The 12,731-nt window shown below is 38.7% G+C and overlaps 1 protein-coding gene across 1 annotated transcript; it reads left to right on the plus strand.

Annotated features, from left to right (window-relative positions):
• Positions 1-762: 762 nt before the first annotated feature.
• Positions 763-12,180, plus strand: slc37a2 (solute carrier family 37 member 2). Its single transcript, XM_061056449.1, has 18 exons — positions 763-1,423; positions 3,064-3,145; positions 3,889-3,979; positions 4,306-4,384; positions 4,480-4,615; positions 5,775-5,851; positions 6,588-6,754; positions 7,506-7,543; positions 7,639-7,794; positions 9,213-9,303; positions 9,420-9,482; positions 9,912-9,997; positions 10,121-10,169; positions 10,575-10,648; positions 10,767-10,845; positions 11,392-11,489; positions 11,635-11,699; positions 11,872-12,180. The coding sequence occupies exons 1-18, from the start codon at positions 1,365-1,367 to the stop codon at positions 11,885-11,887; spliced, it is 1,506 nt and encodes a 501-aa protein (XP_060912432.1). The 5' UTR covers positions 763-1,364; the 3' UTR covers positions 11,888-12,180.
• The last annotated feature ends 551 nt before the right edge of the window (positions 12,181-12,731 follow it).

Raw genomic sequence — 12,731 nt, forward strand, 5'->3', positions numbered from 1 at the left:
ATCTTAGGTATCTGTTGTAGGTCATGTTTTTTTGTTTTGCAACACTGAAAAAAATGAATTAAAAACATAACTTTTTTAAAGGTGTGTAACATTTTTTTTTAAATTGGTGCAATTGTCGACATAATTAGTCTTATTGAAAACTGCTGATATGCAAATGTTGTGTTGACTTTCATAAAGTCAAAGGTTTTTGCATGAGACATAAATCACTCTCAGAAACTAGTTTATTACTGCAGGTTCTTCTAGCTGAAACTAATGTAGTCTAATGCACCGGTTTACTATTTACTGTACTCGGCACCTTAAGGAAATGTCTGTATTGGTTTTCCTTTCTGTCAGCACCTTACTGCTCCCAGTGTTTGGTTAGTATATATTTACACTTAACATGTGTTTGTGTGCTGAATGCTCTTGTCGTTTAATGTTATTCCAATATCTATCTATCTATCTATCTATTTATCTATCTATCTATCTATTTATCTATCTATCTATCTATCTATCTATCTATCTATTTATCTATCTACCTATCTATCTATCTATAAAAAGTACTACTTTAATTTAAGTTGTAACATTCAGTTATGTTGAAATTGATTCACGGAGTTGTTGATTCAGCTTTTTTTAAAGGTTGTTTTTGTTTTTAACTCCACTTAAATGTCATAAATATCATAAACATCCCTCTGTTTATGTAGAAAAATAAACTATTTGTAGATTCAATGAATGTTTCGTTTTACAGTGTTGTTGAATTGGGATTGAGTTTCGACCCTCATAAAGGGGTCCCGACCAGGTCCCGACCCTCACTTTGGTATCAGCTGTTTCCGACTGCGGCCGCTTCCTGTTCGCCGTGACGTCAGAGGGGAAAATCACGTGGCCTCCAGGAGGCTCCGTCTGGAGAAATCTAATGGAATAACACGTCCACGCAAATATTAATAACACCTATTTTTATCAACAACGGACGCCTTTTTTTTTGTTGACCTGTATGTGTATCACAGCTTCTCAGAGGAAGGCTGGCTATCCCAACCTGTCCATATAAACTCTGCCCGACACTATGGAGGAGAACTGCTGGATGTTTACGGACTGTGTCTCCCACCAGGAAGCTGCAGGGCTGCTTCTTTACTCCTTTAGCGTCTACTTATAGTTACCTCACTTAAAAGGTGCGTTTTCACGAGCAACTTAAAAAAAAAAAAACCCAGCAGTGGTTACTACTCGTTAATAAGCAGCTGGTCTTCTTCTTCTGTTATTCAGCAGTAGTAGAGGAGGTACAAACAGAAGCTTAGTGCTGATAGCCGAGAAGAAGAAGAAGAAAAACATGTCTGGAACCAAGGCGTGAGTGTTTTTGTTTTTGAGTTTGACAAAGTTTTTTTTTTTTATCGACCATGAAGTCCTCCCTGGCTCCCGGCATACGGTTCATCACGACCTTTTCTCGAGATGCCTGGTAAGTTTGTATCATAGTTCATTCCCTATTGTTCTCCACACTTCCACAAAGCCGGTTACAAAGTAGCAGCTGGTGGTCTTAATGTATGTGCGTTCATTTATCTCACCGCTGTAAATGATTGGCTTAACCTGGTCGATAAACACACAGTCTGTGAGGCAGTGTAACTGAGCGAGTTCATTATAATTTCCTAATTTATATACTTGACTATCAGCTACAACTAATTACCACTCTTTGTGTTCACTTGGAAAACTGTTTCCAGTCATTTCGGGCGTGTTGCATCAAGATGCAAACCAGACTCCATTAAAAAAAAAAAAAATAGACCCCGTCTATTTCAGATTTGACCTTCAACGGATCGATCCAGTCTTGGACAAATCCAGCATTTAAGGAATTTGCCAACACACATCGGACTTTACTGTAATAATAACATATCAATTTCTAATCTCACTTAACACGCTGCCAAGGGGAACAATGTGGGGATTAATCATAAATGTTTTTTCAAGACCTAAGTGGGCAAGTAATTGAGTTAGAAAATCCATGTTGTAGCTTTTGACTCAGTAAGTCAGAATAATGAAATAAGAAGTGGCTCAGTAGTAGCACAGCTTTGTCAAAATGCTCTCCTGCATGTATGCAACATGTTAAGGTGAAGAAATGGCATCAAAGGGTACTTAAAGAACCAGCTGTAATAGTATTCACTATGCTAAAACCCCTCAGCATTGTCAAAATAATTTAAACTATATAAGCTAATTAAAATGAGTGGTGTGTAAATCACTCCCAACACTCAGTTTATTAATATCCCCCATTGATTCATTAAGTTTTGATCTCACTGCATCAGTCAGTCATTCTTGTTTTTCTCTGACTGGTGCATGGGGCTGCAACACATTTCTCCAACTTCCTTCAGTCTGGACTTCTCCATGCATCTCTCAGTTTGTAGACGCAGCACTCTTAGATCTGAATTCATTTGACTCAGTTTTGTAGTAATGTAAATGACTAAATGTATCCAAGTAATATTTGTTTTTTAAAATGTTGTGGATATGAGGTTCACAGTTTTTCATGGCGTTCCAGCTCTGCTGCAGAGTTTCACAGAAATGAACGACTTGTGTTAATTGAAACTGAATCTCACAGTACCCTGCCCTGTTTGTAGTGTATGTGTTAAAAAAACAACAACAACGTAATGAAGAGTTAAACAAGGTCAATGTTTTCATCACACTTGTAGGTGCGACGACAATCTCTGTAAGAAAACACCCATACAGTCGTGTGCTAACCCTTAACATAGCCCTGCTGTAAATCCCCTCTGTGTGGAGTGTGTCACGATCGGGTTTTAATGCTGACACAGTGTCAGAACGAGGTCGAGGAAGAAGTGAAACATTCGGTAAAAGAAGAAACACAAAAAGTTAAAATATGTTAAAGTCCTGCATTAGAATCCATTTAAGTACGGACGTCTTTAATTTAAGAATTAGATGAAAATCACAAGTGAGATATACAGTTATACGGATATTATTACTGATGCATTCATGTCCAAATCTCTTGTTTTATGACAGTGTGTCTTTACTTTAACATACATAACAATGTTTAGTCAATAAGGTGTCATGTTTTTTTTTTTTTTTTCTGCCGCCGTAACTTTATTTTGATCTCTCTCACAGGTACCGGAGTTTCATCCTCTTCCTCACCTTCCTCTTCTACACTGCCTACCATCTGTCCCGGAAACCTATCAGCATTGTTAAGGTGACTGACTCCCATGTACAGGGTTTGTGTAGGAACTTGACGACTGTATGTCAAACGTCGCCTCTGGGATGAATTTGGAAATCGTGAAAAAGACATCCAAACTATTTCACCTTTGCGTTGCTCCTCCTCTGTTTAAGCTACAATTGAAGCAACTGGATATTCTCACTCTGAATTTCTCACTTGTGTCCATGCAAAGTCATAGATTATCTCTGAACATTAAACAACATGATGAGATATTTCACACCTTCACTGAGGCCATGAAAGTAAACAATCATTCTGAATAATTTGTCTCTGCTCTTTTAGGATCAATAAGAAGTGGCATCATGTTTTCTATATCATTCAAATTCAAACTAGCAACAAAAATATTAGAGCAGTAGGACAAGCCAATAGCTCTTCAGGCACTGTAAATACCTAAAGGGAGACATTCCCTGAACATGTTATCGACTGTGGAAACATATTCAGGTGACCAACATATCCACAGTTTGTATCGTTTTCTTATTCATGAACTCGCATGCTGTTTATGATTTGAGATGACTCCTGCATTCCCACTGTGAGTTCCTTGTTATTCATACTTTACTCAGGCTTCTTCACACACTGCTCCCTGCATCTTCTTAATGATGAGAATATTATCAAAACATCAAGTGATGACTATAAAACTGAAACATGAACAGTTTCCTTTGCGTGCTTGTTGCTGGTCTCGTTGTTTCATGTGCTTTCCCTCACGTTTTCTTCTCCTCATACAGGGTCAGCTGCACAGAAACTGCTCCAATGTCATCAAGCCCCCAGGCCTCAACATAACCGACAATGATACCTGGTGTGACTGGAAGCCTTTCGGTAAGAACTGCAGTTAGTTTTATAAGAGCTTATCAGTGATTTTTTTAGAAATCAAAAAGTTATAAATAAGTTTAAAAAAAAAAAGTGTAATGATATTATTTTAAATTTTTACGGGAGGAAATAGAGCAGAAGCCTCTCTTTAATCTTTAATAAGGTAAACCTAAGTTGTAGCGACACATTTCACATATAGTTATTTGTTGATACAGTATAGGAAGATGTTTAGTTTAGGAACAGGGTTCCTCAGTCCTGCAGTCAGTCATGTGTTTCAGAAAACTCAACTTGATATAATAATAATAATAATAATGTTTTTGTTTGTTTATCATCAGACCAGGACAATTATCAGACCCTGTTTGGGGTCGTGGATAACTCGTTTCTGGTCGCCTATGCCATCGGCATGTTTATCAGGTATGTGTGTTTTGTATGTTGCTGTCAGATCTTGTTGTGATTCAGTCCGTGTGTCTGTACTACATTGATTCATGGTCACTTCTTTATGTTCACAGTGGGATCTTTGGGGAGCGCCTGCCTCTAAGGTACTACCTGAGTTTTGGGATGCTGATGAGTGGATTGTTCACATGTCTGTTTGGCCTCGGCTTCTACTTGAACATCCACTCATTAGGATACTACGCCTTTATCCAGGTAAAGGCAGCACACCACAGTCATTCACTTTCTTTTAATGAGAGAGGCAGAAACGTTACCTTGTGTATCACACAGATCAGTTAGGGTGTGATGGCACGTTGACAATCCTGGGTTTGACTCTTATGTTTTGTATTGACATTTTAATTTCATTTAAACCATGACCTGAATGAGGAATCTCTAAATATGTATAATACTTCCTCGCACAATCTAGTGAGAGAGAGCTAAACTGCATACAACAACATGTGCTTAATGGGTGAAAGAAGAAAGCGCACAGATCAGATGGGCTGTTTTACCGCTGACTCAGCACCAGTCAGCTGTACCAGCACACAGATTTCCACACTCAACTACACAGGAAATGAAAGTCACTCAGTCCTTCAGACAAAGGCCCGGTCGGAAGGGTTTTGTTTCACTTCAGTTATTCGTCTTTCTTGATCAGTAATGAAAACAAACCTTAAGATGAAAAACAAACTCTGGCCCTTTTTTGCCTCCTGTTTATTCAGGCAGCATCTGAAGATTATTTTTCTGAAATAATTCAATATAAACATGCATATTGAGAAGGATGTGTAGGAGCATATGTGATTTAAAGAAATAGAAAAACAAACAACAAATAAAAGATAGGATGTGGACGTGTTTGTCTTGAAATGTTAAAATCAGCAGTGCAATGCTGAATTGCAGCCTTGACATTTCAGATGCGATTCACATGACTCCGACTTCGCTTGCGGTGAAATTCCTACCAAAGTGAAACTATGATGAAAACAAAAATAACCGAGGCAGTCATGCGCATGTATCTGTCAAACAAACACCCGTTTTTATTGTGTTAATTAACCCCTTTACCCCTTTACAGGTTGTGATCACTGTGAGGCCTCTGGGTCAGTACAGACCTTAATCATCTCATCCTTTACTTTCAACATGTAGAGATCTCACGGTGGCTTACTCGGGCTTTATTCTCACACACATCACATGACTCACAGCTGCATCATATGACCGCAGGAGCTTATTTAAGTTAGGTGTGTGTGGTATTTAAAGAATCACCGCTGCTCACTGGTCTCCTCTCATTCTCCTCTTAGTTAGTAGATGTTTGTACGGCTGCAGCAGCTTTAAGAGGCTTTCATGCAGTAAGTTCACTCTGCTTTCTGCTTCTCTTTGCTTCACCCCGCAGGTCATGAACGGGCTCATGCAGACGACCGGCTGGCCATCGGTGGTGGCTTGTGTCGGCAACTGGTTTGGAAAGGGGAAGTAAGTACTGTGAGATGTACAATGGGGCACATTCATGCTGACTATTTGGTTTTAGGTGTCTTTTTTTTTTTTTGTGGCTGGCTGACTCACACTCATGCACATGTGTCACGTTCTCTCACAGCACAATCTCCCGGCTTTGATTTGTCCCAGACCACAAGCGCTAAAATCCAAAATCAGAACTTCCCTCTTGAATATTTGTTGAAGCTCACTGTTTAAAGTACAGATACAATCAGACCAACAGAGCGAACACTTGATCTGCTTAACAACAGACACCACGCCCTTTTTGAATAGCCTCCGCCCTTTCAGCGTCGTTGCCAAGGCAATGGCTCGTGTTTTCAAACACAATAGAAACAAAGCTACTCTGTGAATAAAGGTCACAATGGAAGTTTTGTTTATGCACACATCTCTGAAAAGTGGAAACTTTTAAATCGGTCTTTACATGAAGATAATCAGAACCAAAGTACAGATTGGGATTCTAAATATAAGCACCATATGAGTGTCTGTTGGTCCTCCTTCTAATACTTTCAGGCTTCATATAAACACATTATAGACCTGAATTAATCATGAGGTTGTTTGGTTTGGTTGTGCTCACTGCTAACCATGTTCTGCCCGTCTCTGTACTTCACACATGTGATTGATATAAATGTCTCTGTAAGAACAAAAATATAAAATATTGAAATACTCCTTTGACACTGCTGAAACCAGTTCATTCGTTCATGTGTTTTCCCGTTTTCAGGCGTGGGTTCATCATGGGTGTGTGGAACTCCCACACCTCCGTGGGAAACATTTTGGGTTCCCTCATCGCGGGAGCCTTTGTCTCCTCGGCGTGGGGGATGTCCTTCATCGTGCCTGGACTCATCATCGCCTCCACCGGAGTTCTGTGCTTCTTCTTCCTGGTTGAGAGTGAGTTTCTGCTCGACAACATGTTTCACAGAGGCTTTAGACAGTTTAGTCTGAACATGTTTTAAATGACACTGTGGCAGTAACGTCAGGAGTATGACCTCGGGAACACACCTCCCTTCTTAATTACCACATGGTTACTTTCAAAACAGCAGCACTTAATGTGACAAACACGTGTTAGATGTTTTACATTCAACACACCTCTGCTACTGTTCTTTTCTACTCAGTCTGTCTATATGTCACATTTCATGTGCTACAGGCATCAGTCAATTAGACAAAGCAGTCAGTAGAGTTTACATGGAAGGAAGAGAAGGCTGCACAGGCCAAAATATGACTTCTTAAACAAATGATTATACCACCAGTAATAGTTTGTATTTTCACTCACTTTTAAACCCTCAAATAGTTAATTTACTGATATTGAATTGTGAAAAGCAGCAAATCTTCACATTGGAGAAAATAAAATGTGTCTGCTGAATAAACAAATAATATTAATCAGGTATGAGATTGTTGGATATAAATGTGAAGTTGATCTCCTGATCTGTTTGTTGTTGTTAATCCCTTTCTAACGCAAAGTCGGATAATTCAACAGAATTTCAATTTCATCCAGGGGTAAAGATTTAGGTGTGACGTGTTTAGACTAAAAGCTGTGTTCACATGTTGTATTTTGTCATTTCTGGTCAAACATGAACGTTGTTTTTTAAGCTCTCAGTTTCTGTGGATGGATAAGTTTCATGTTCCCCTCTCTCCTATCCAGAACCTGAAGACGTCAACTGCACACCTCCTCAGCACCATGTGAGTTCAAAACAGAAACATCTCGTACCTCTAATAATTCTTTCATATTAAAACAGTTTGAACTGATGCGTGTGTGTGTGTGTTTGTGGGTTTAGACTGAAGAGGAGAGCGGGGAGACGGAGCCTGATCTTCAGACTGCTGTACATGTTGAAGGTGCCAGCAATGGATACGGTTCCATCACCGCGGAGCCTCAGGAGGTTGTGGAGGAGCCAACCGAGGCCATCAGCTTCTGTGGAGCTCTCAGTATACCTGTGAGTAGAAACCATCTACTGTACATGTGATTTATGTTCTTAATTTGGTTTGAATGGGCTGGATTTGAAAATCATTGTAAGTTAGATTTTCAATAGTTGATGGATATTTTATTTGTTAAAGTAAAATTGATTAAAACAATAAATGTAGATGTATTAAATATTTTAGAGTTTGACAGATTTACTGTTTATGTTAAAGATGTGTTACTTCTTCGCCCTCTGGTGGTGGTGTGAAGAATTACACAGTGACACCTGGAGCTGATCAAAAGTGATGTGATCGGATTAAAGCTTTCAGATTGGATCAAATGTTGAGATCGTGTGGTTCAAAAAGAAAACAATAATGAAATCAAACTGGATCGTGTCATCCAGTCTTCCCATCCAGTTTGTGTTCTTTCAAATCTTACTTCTAGGTCAAGAACAAATTGTAGAGTTACTAAATTGGTCAAACAAAACAAGATTTTTACAATGTTGAAGATAATTTAGATTTCTTTTTTATACATGTTGCACTTGAACTGCTGAATTGCTTCTGTGACATAAAAGATAAAGTAGACATTGGGCTTGTGAAACAAAAGATTTTTGCTCCATTAAATAATTCACAAAATTTCAAACATAAAATATTTAAAGCTCCTGTGGGTACCTTTCGAGTTTGGTCGGTTATCACCATCCGTGTAGGCAAAGCACGACTGTTTCAGTGCCCCATGGCAGCAGTAACACCCATTAAAAATAACTATATCATAATAATAAATCTTCTCTCTAACGGTCTTATTAGTCATTGTAGGTCACCAAAAAAACTTTTTGTATTAATTTCAGTCTGTTTTTTTATTATAACCAGGTTAATGCACATCATTGGAACTTTAATTAAAGCAGCTGTGAGGAGCTTTCATTTTGTGTGGATTTTGGCGCCCTGTGTGGGCAAATTTTGTCACTAGCGGTCCCCATGGTAATCTGGATTTGGTCCATCCTTAAATGCCGGTAGCAGGATGAAGTTACTCCAATCCAGTTTTTATTTGAAGCTCGTTTTCTGATCTTGGTTAGAAAGAAAGAACATTTCCAAATCATGATCATTCTTATCCTGATCAAAACTTTCAAACAGGGCCCTGAATTAGGTTTGGATCCTCCATGTGTGCAATGAGAAATACGCTTTAAAATGACCGTTATAGAAACTTGTTTCATGATTTATAAGAAAGATTGACAAATAGAGATTCAGAGCTCTGGTGACAATAGACCCCGTCCTGCTATAGTAAAACGACAATTTATTATTTTAAGCGGAGAAAAAGGCAGAATCCTTTGTTGTTTCACTTCTCCTATATCTTTTGCTGTGTGTCTAAGAACATCTCTTGCACATTATAAAGATAAACCCTGATCAAATGTTCCTCGCTTGGTCCTCATGGTGTCTTTTTGTTGTTTGTGTTTTCCCACAGGGAGTGGTGGAGTTCTCTCTCTGTCTCCTTTTCGCCAAGCTGGTCAGCTACACCTTCCTGTACTGGCTTCCTCTCTACATCTCAAATGTTGGTGAGTATTCCCACACAGGCTTTATTTGTATATGAACATCATACATGTAACACGGAGTAATCAACAACATTTAAAGACATTCTCAAAGTTTTCTGTTTTTTTTAATTCATTTTCAGCACATTTTGATGCAAAGCAGGCAGGAGACATGTCAACACTGTTTGATGCTGGAGGAATAGTCGGTAAGCTTTGAGTTTATACCACTTAGTCAGGTTTTCATTTTCTGAAAAAATTAAGAATGTGTTTGTTGTACAATTGAAACAAACAAGGCCTCATTTTTGATATGCAACCGATTGGCTTGATAGTAAATGTTTAGTTAAACACAACTGATGTGAATGTTGGAATTTGAAACTGATGAAACTAAGCTTTTGACTTTTAACCCTTTATGTGAATTAATTCGGTGTAAATCTTAAATTTAAATCTCTGCAACCTAAATCTAATTTAGCTATTTCAGAAATTCCGATTCAGACTTCTCTCTTCTGGGTCGATCAGCTGACAGTAGAAGGCTTAATTGTTCACCCTTGATCACTCTGACATTGAAGTGTGACATTTCATCTCATATTAAGGACTCTGAATTAAAGAAAATGTGTGATTGTGCTCCGTGCCTACAGGAGGAATCACGGCGGGCCTCGTCTCTGACTACACTGGAGGCAGAGCAACAACTTGCTGTGTCATGTTAATCGCTGCTGCCCCCATGGTGAGTGCACACACGGTTGCAATGTCGCCCTTTTCAATAAGTGTATTCCTGGCTTCTTCTTTTTTTTAACCTCTTAAAGGTTAAATTTTAACACGCCTGCTGATTGTCCTGTTTGTCTTTCAGCTTTTCCTTTATAATCACATTGGACAAAGGAGCTTAGCTACGACAATCGGTAAGACTGTACTACTCTACTTCTGTTCTCCTTTTCCCTTTCGCTTCGTCTCATGTTTGATGAAAAAATAAAAAACAGAGGTTTAGGATAGTACTTAATCAGACTGCGTGGTGTTTCACTTATATGTCAACGCAAAGAGGAAGAATTTATCACTAACAGGTCGGGTTGTAACCCTCTAACTTCACCTCTGTACCAGCGTTGAACTGATGTTTATCCCACATCTTGTTGTTCCTGGTGTATAATTTATACTGAAATCCTGTCCAGTCTTGGTATTAAGTACAAGATAAAGTCATCATAAATAAATGGGAAAGCTGCTTTTTTATATACAGTGAAAAAATATAATTGACATTTTCTAAAAAGAGGTGTAATTAAGTCTTCATTAAGAGTTTATATTTCTATTTGAAGGTATGCTGCTGCTATGTGGAGGCCTGGTGAACGGACCGTATGCCCTCATCACTACTGCTGTATCTGCTGACCTGGTAAGACCTGAAGCATCATGGGAAACTTACAGTTTTACAAATAGCACTCACAGTTTCTATTGGACATCAATTCAAAATGTAAATGTCTGTACTTACTTGAATTTGTGTTTTTCACCAGGGGACACATGCAAGTCTGAGAGGAAACTCCCGGGCGCTGTCGACAGTGACGGCAATCATTGACGGGACCGGATCAATCGGTATGTCTGAAACCCTGAGATCCAGAATCCTCATGTTGTAGTTTTTTAATGTGCGGTTTAATATAAATCTATATCAACTCTTGGTATGTTAGCTTCCCTGCATAAAACAGATAAAGTTAGCATTTGAGGAACTTAAAGTCTAGAATGGTTTAAGCCTATGGAGGATAAATGTCTTATAAACCTGGAGATTAACTTAAAAATGAAATATATAAAATAGACTAATATTATGTTTCAGTACTTAGGAAAAGGAGATGAGAAATCAGATGATAAATAAATGTTGGCGGAAGAAAGGTTAAAAAGGAAAGTGAAATTAAAGATCATTTAAATTAAAAACTGTGAACATAAAGTATAAAGAATTAATTTTTTACCCATAAATGTAAATGGTTTAAAGGTTTCAGCTTTTAAGCATATAGTAATGTTTGTGTTAAATATATTTAAAGCCTTAAGGGTAGAAACTTTTCTCTTTTATTTTACATAGAACGAGTAAACAGCAAGTTTTCTGTTTATAGATGTGTGTTGATGTGTGTGTGTGTGTGTTTTCTGTAGGAGCTGCTTTAGGTCCTCTGTTAGCTGGTGTGATCTCTCCCACTGGCTGGAACAACGTCTTCTACATGCTCATCTCTGCCGACATCCTGGCCTGCCTGGTTAGAAACACCTCTCTCTTTAATATTTTGACACATCTCACAGCTCCTATCATACTTTTAGCTTACTGAATTGTCCTGATACACAACGTTCCTGTAGATTGTTTTTATGACGCTCTGACTGACATTTGATCTTTGTGTGCTTCAGTTTTTGTCCAGGCTCGTTTACAAGGAAGCTCAGGGTTGGTGTCGACGAGCCCCCCGAGGAAGAGGGTGAGTCTCACCACCAGCTGTGCTTTTCCATCAGTGATGGCCTCTTAGGAGCGTCACATTCATGTCTTACATTGATTACCTCATCATGTGCTGATGAAGTGTTAATCGGCAGGTTAACATCTCTTACTCAGGTAAGCAACTGACTTTCTTTTTGTTCATCCTCTCATCCCAGGTTCAAAGAAATCTGACATTCTCACGCCATCAAACTGGGAACCAAACACATCTATGAGGGGAACAATGCCACATGACCTCATTGAACAGTTGATCACCTTCTTTCATCAATCTGAATGGAAACAGAAAGCCATCAGTGGAAGATTCAAGGCACTAAGCTCATGATTAAAGCCTTCTTCTTATTGTATAACAGAGAGAATTATGCCTTTATAGAGACAAAGACTTTTTTATGATTATTACGACATATTCTAACTTGTTTGTTTTAATATTATTTTACCATTAAAGTGTACATACTGTAAATATCTCTAAATGTTGTACTTTTCTGTCTCACAATATCAAACGTCACATCGATCAACAGATAGATTATCTATCCTACATGATATTTTGGTTGCAGTCTCTAGTCTGCTGTCACCAGGGTGGATATTTGTTGGACTTTATGTTTGTAAAGAAAGTTCTCTACGTTGGCAGAGTTACAGGAGGTCCTGAGGGTCATCCGATAATCACAGGGTTGGAACTTTGATCCCCAGCTCGTCCTGCCAACATGTCGATGTGTTTTTTGTTTGTTTTTAAAGAGGACATATTATACCCCCTTTTCCATCTTTTCCAAAAGTCCCCTGTAGTCTAAATGAAACATCTGTGCTGTGCTTTGGTCAAAATTTAACATGAATCAAGCACCAGAGGAGGTTTGTGACCCTGTATAAACCAGCTCTCTCAGAACACTCCGTTTTGGTGTGTGTGTCTCTTTAAATGCAACGAGCCCCCCCCCTGAATTTTCCCGGTAGACATCACTCCTTCGCTAGCGAGAATAAAACATTTTACCCACTTGCCGAGATCAATCAGACCCCCTGCAATGTGTTGCAT

Source organism: Labrus mixtus, chromosome 14, assembly GCF_963584025.1.
Source record: "Labrus mixtus chromosome 14, fLabMix1.1, whole genome shotgun sequence".
NCBI classification, from domain to species: Eukaryota; Metazoa; Chordata; class Actinopteri; order Labriformes; family Labridae; genus Labrus; species Labrus mixtus.

Coding starts and splice junctions, on each gene's coding strand:
- slc37a2 (XM_061056449.1), top strand. CDS start 1,365: ATGAAGTCCTCCCTGGCTCCCGGCATACGGTTCATCACGACCTTTTCT. Junction 3,980..4,305: donor GTGTGACTGGAAGCCTTTCG/GTAAGAACTGCA, acceptor GTTTATCATCAG/ACCAGGACAATTATCAGACC. Junction 4,385..4,479: donor GCCATCGGCATGTTTATCAG/GTATGTGTGTTT, acceptor TTATGTTCACAG/TGGGATCTTTGGGGAGCGCC.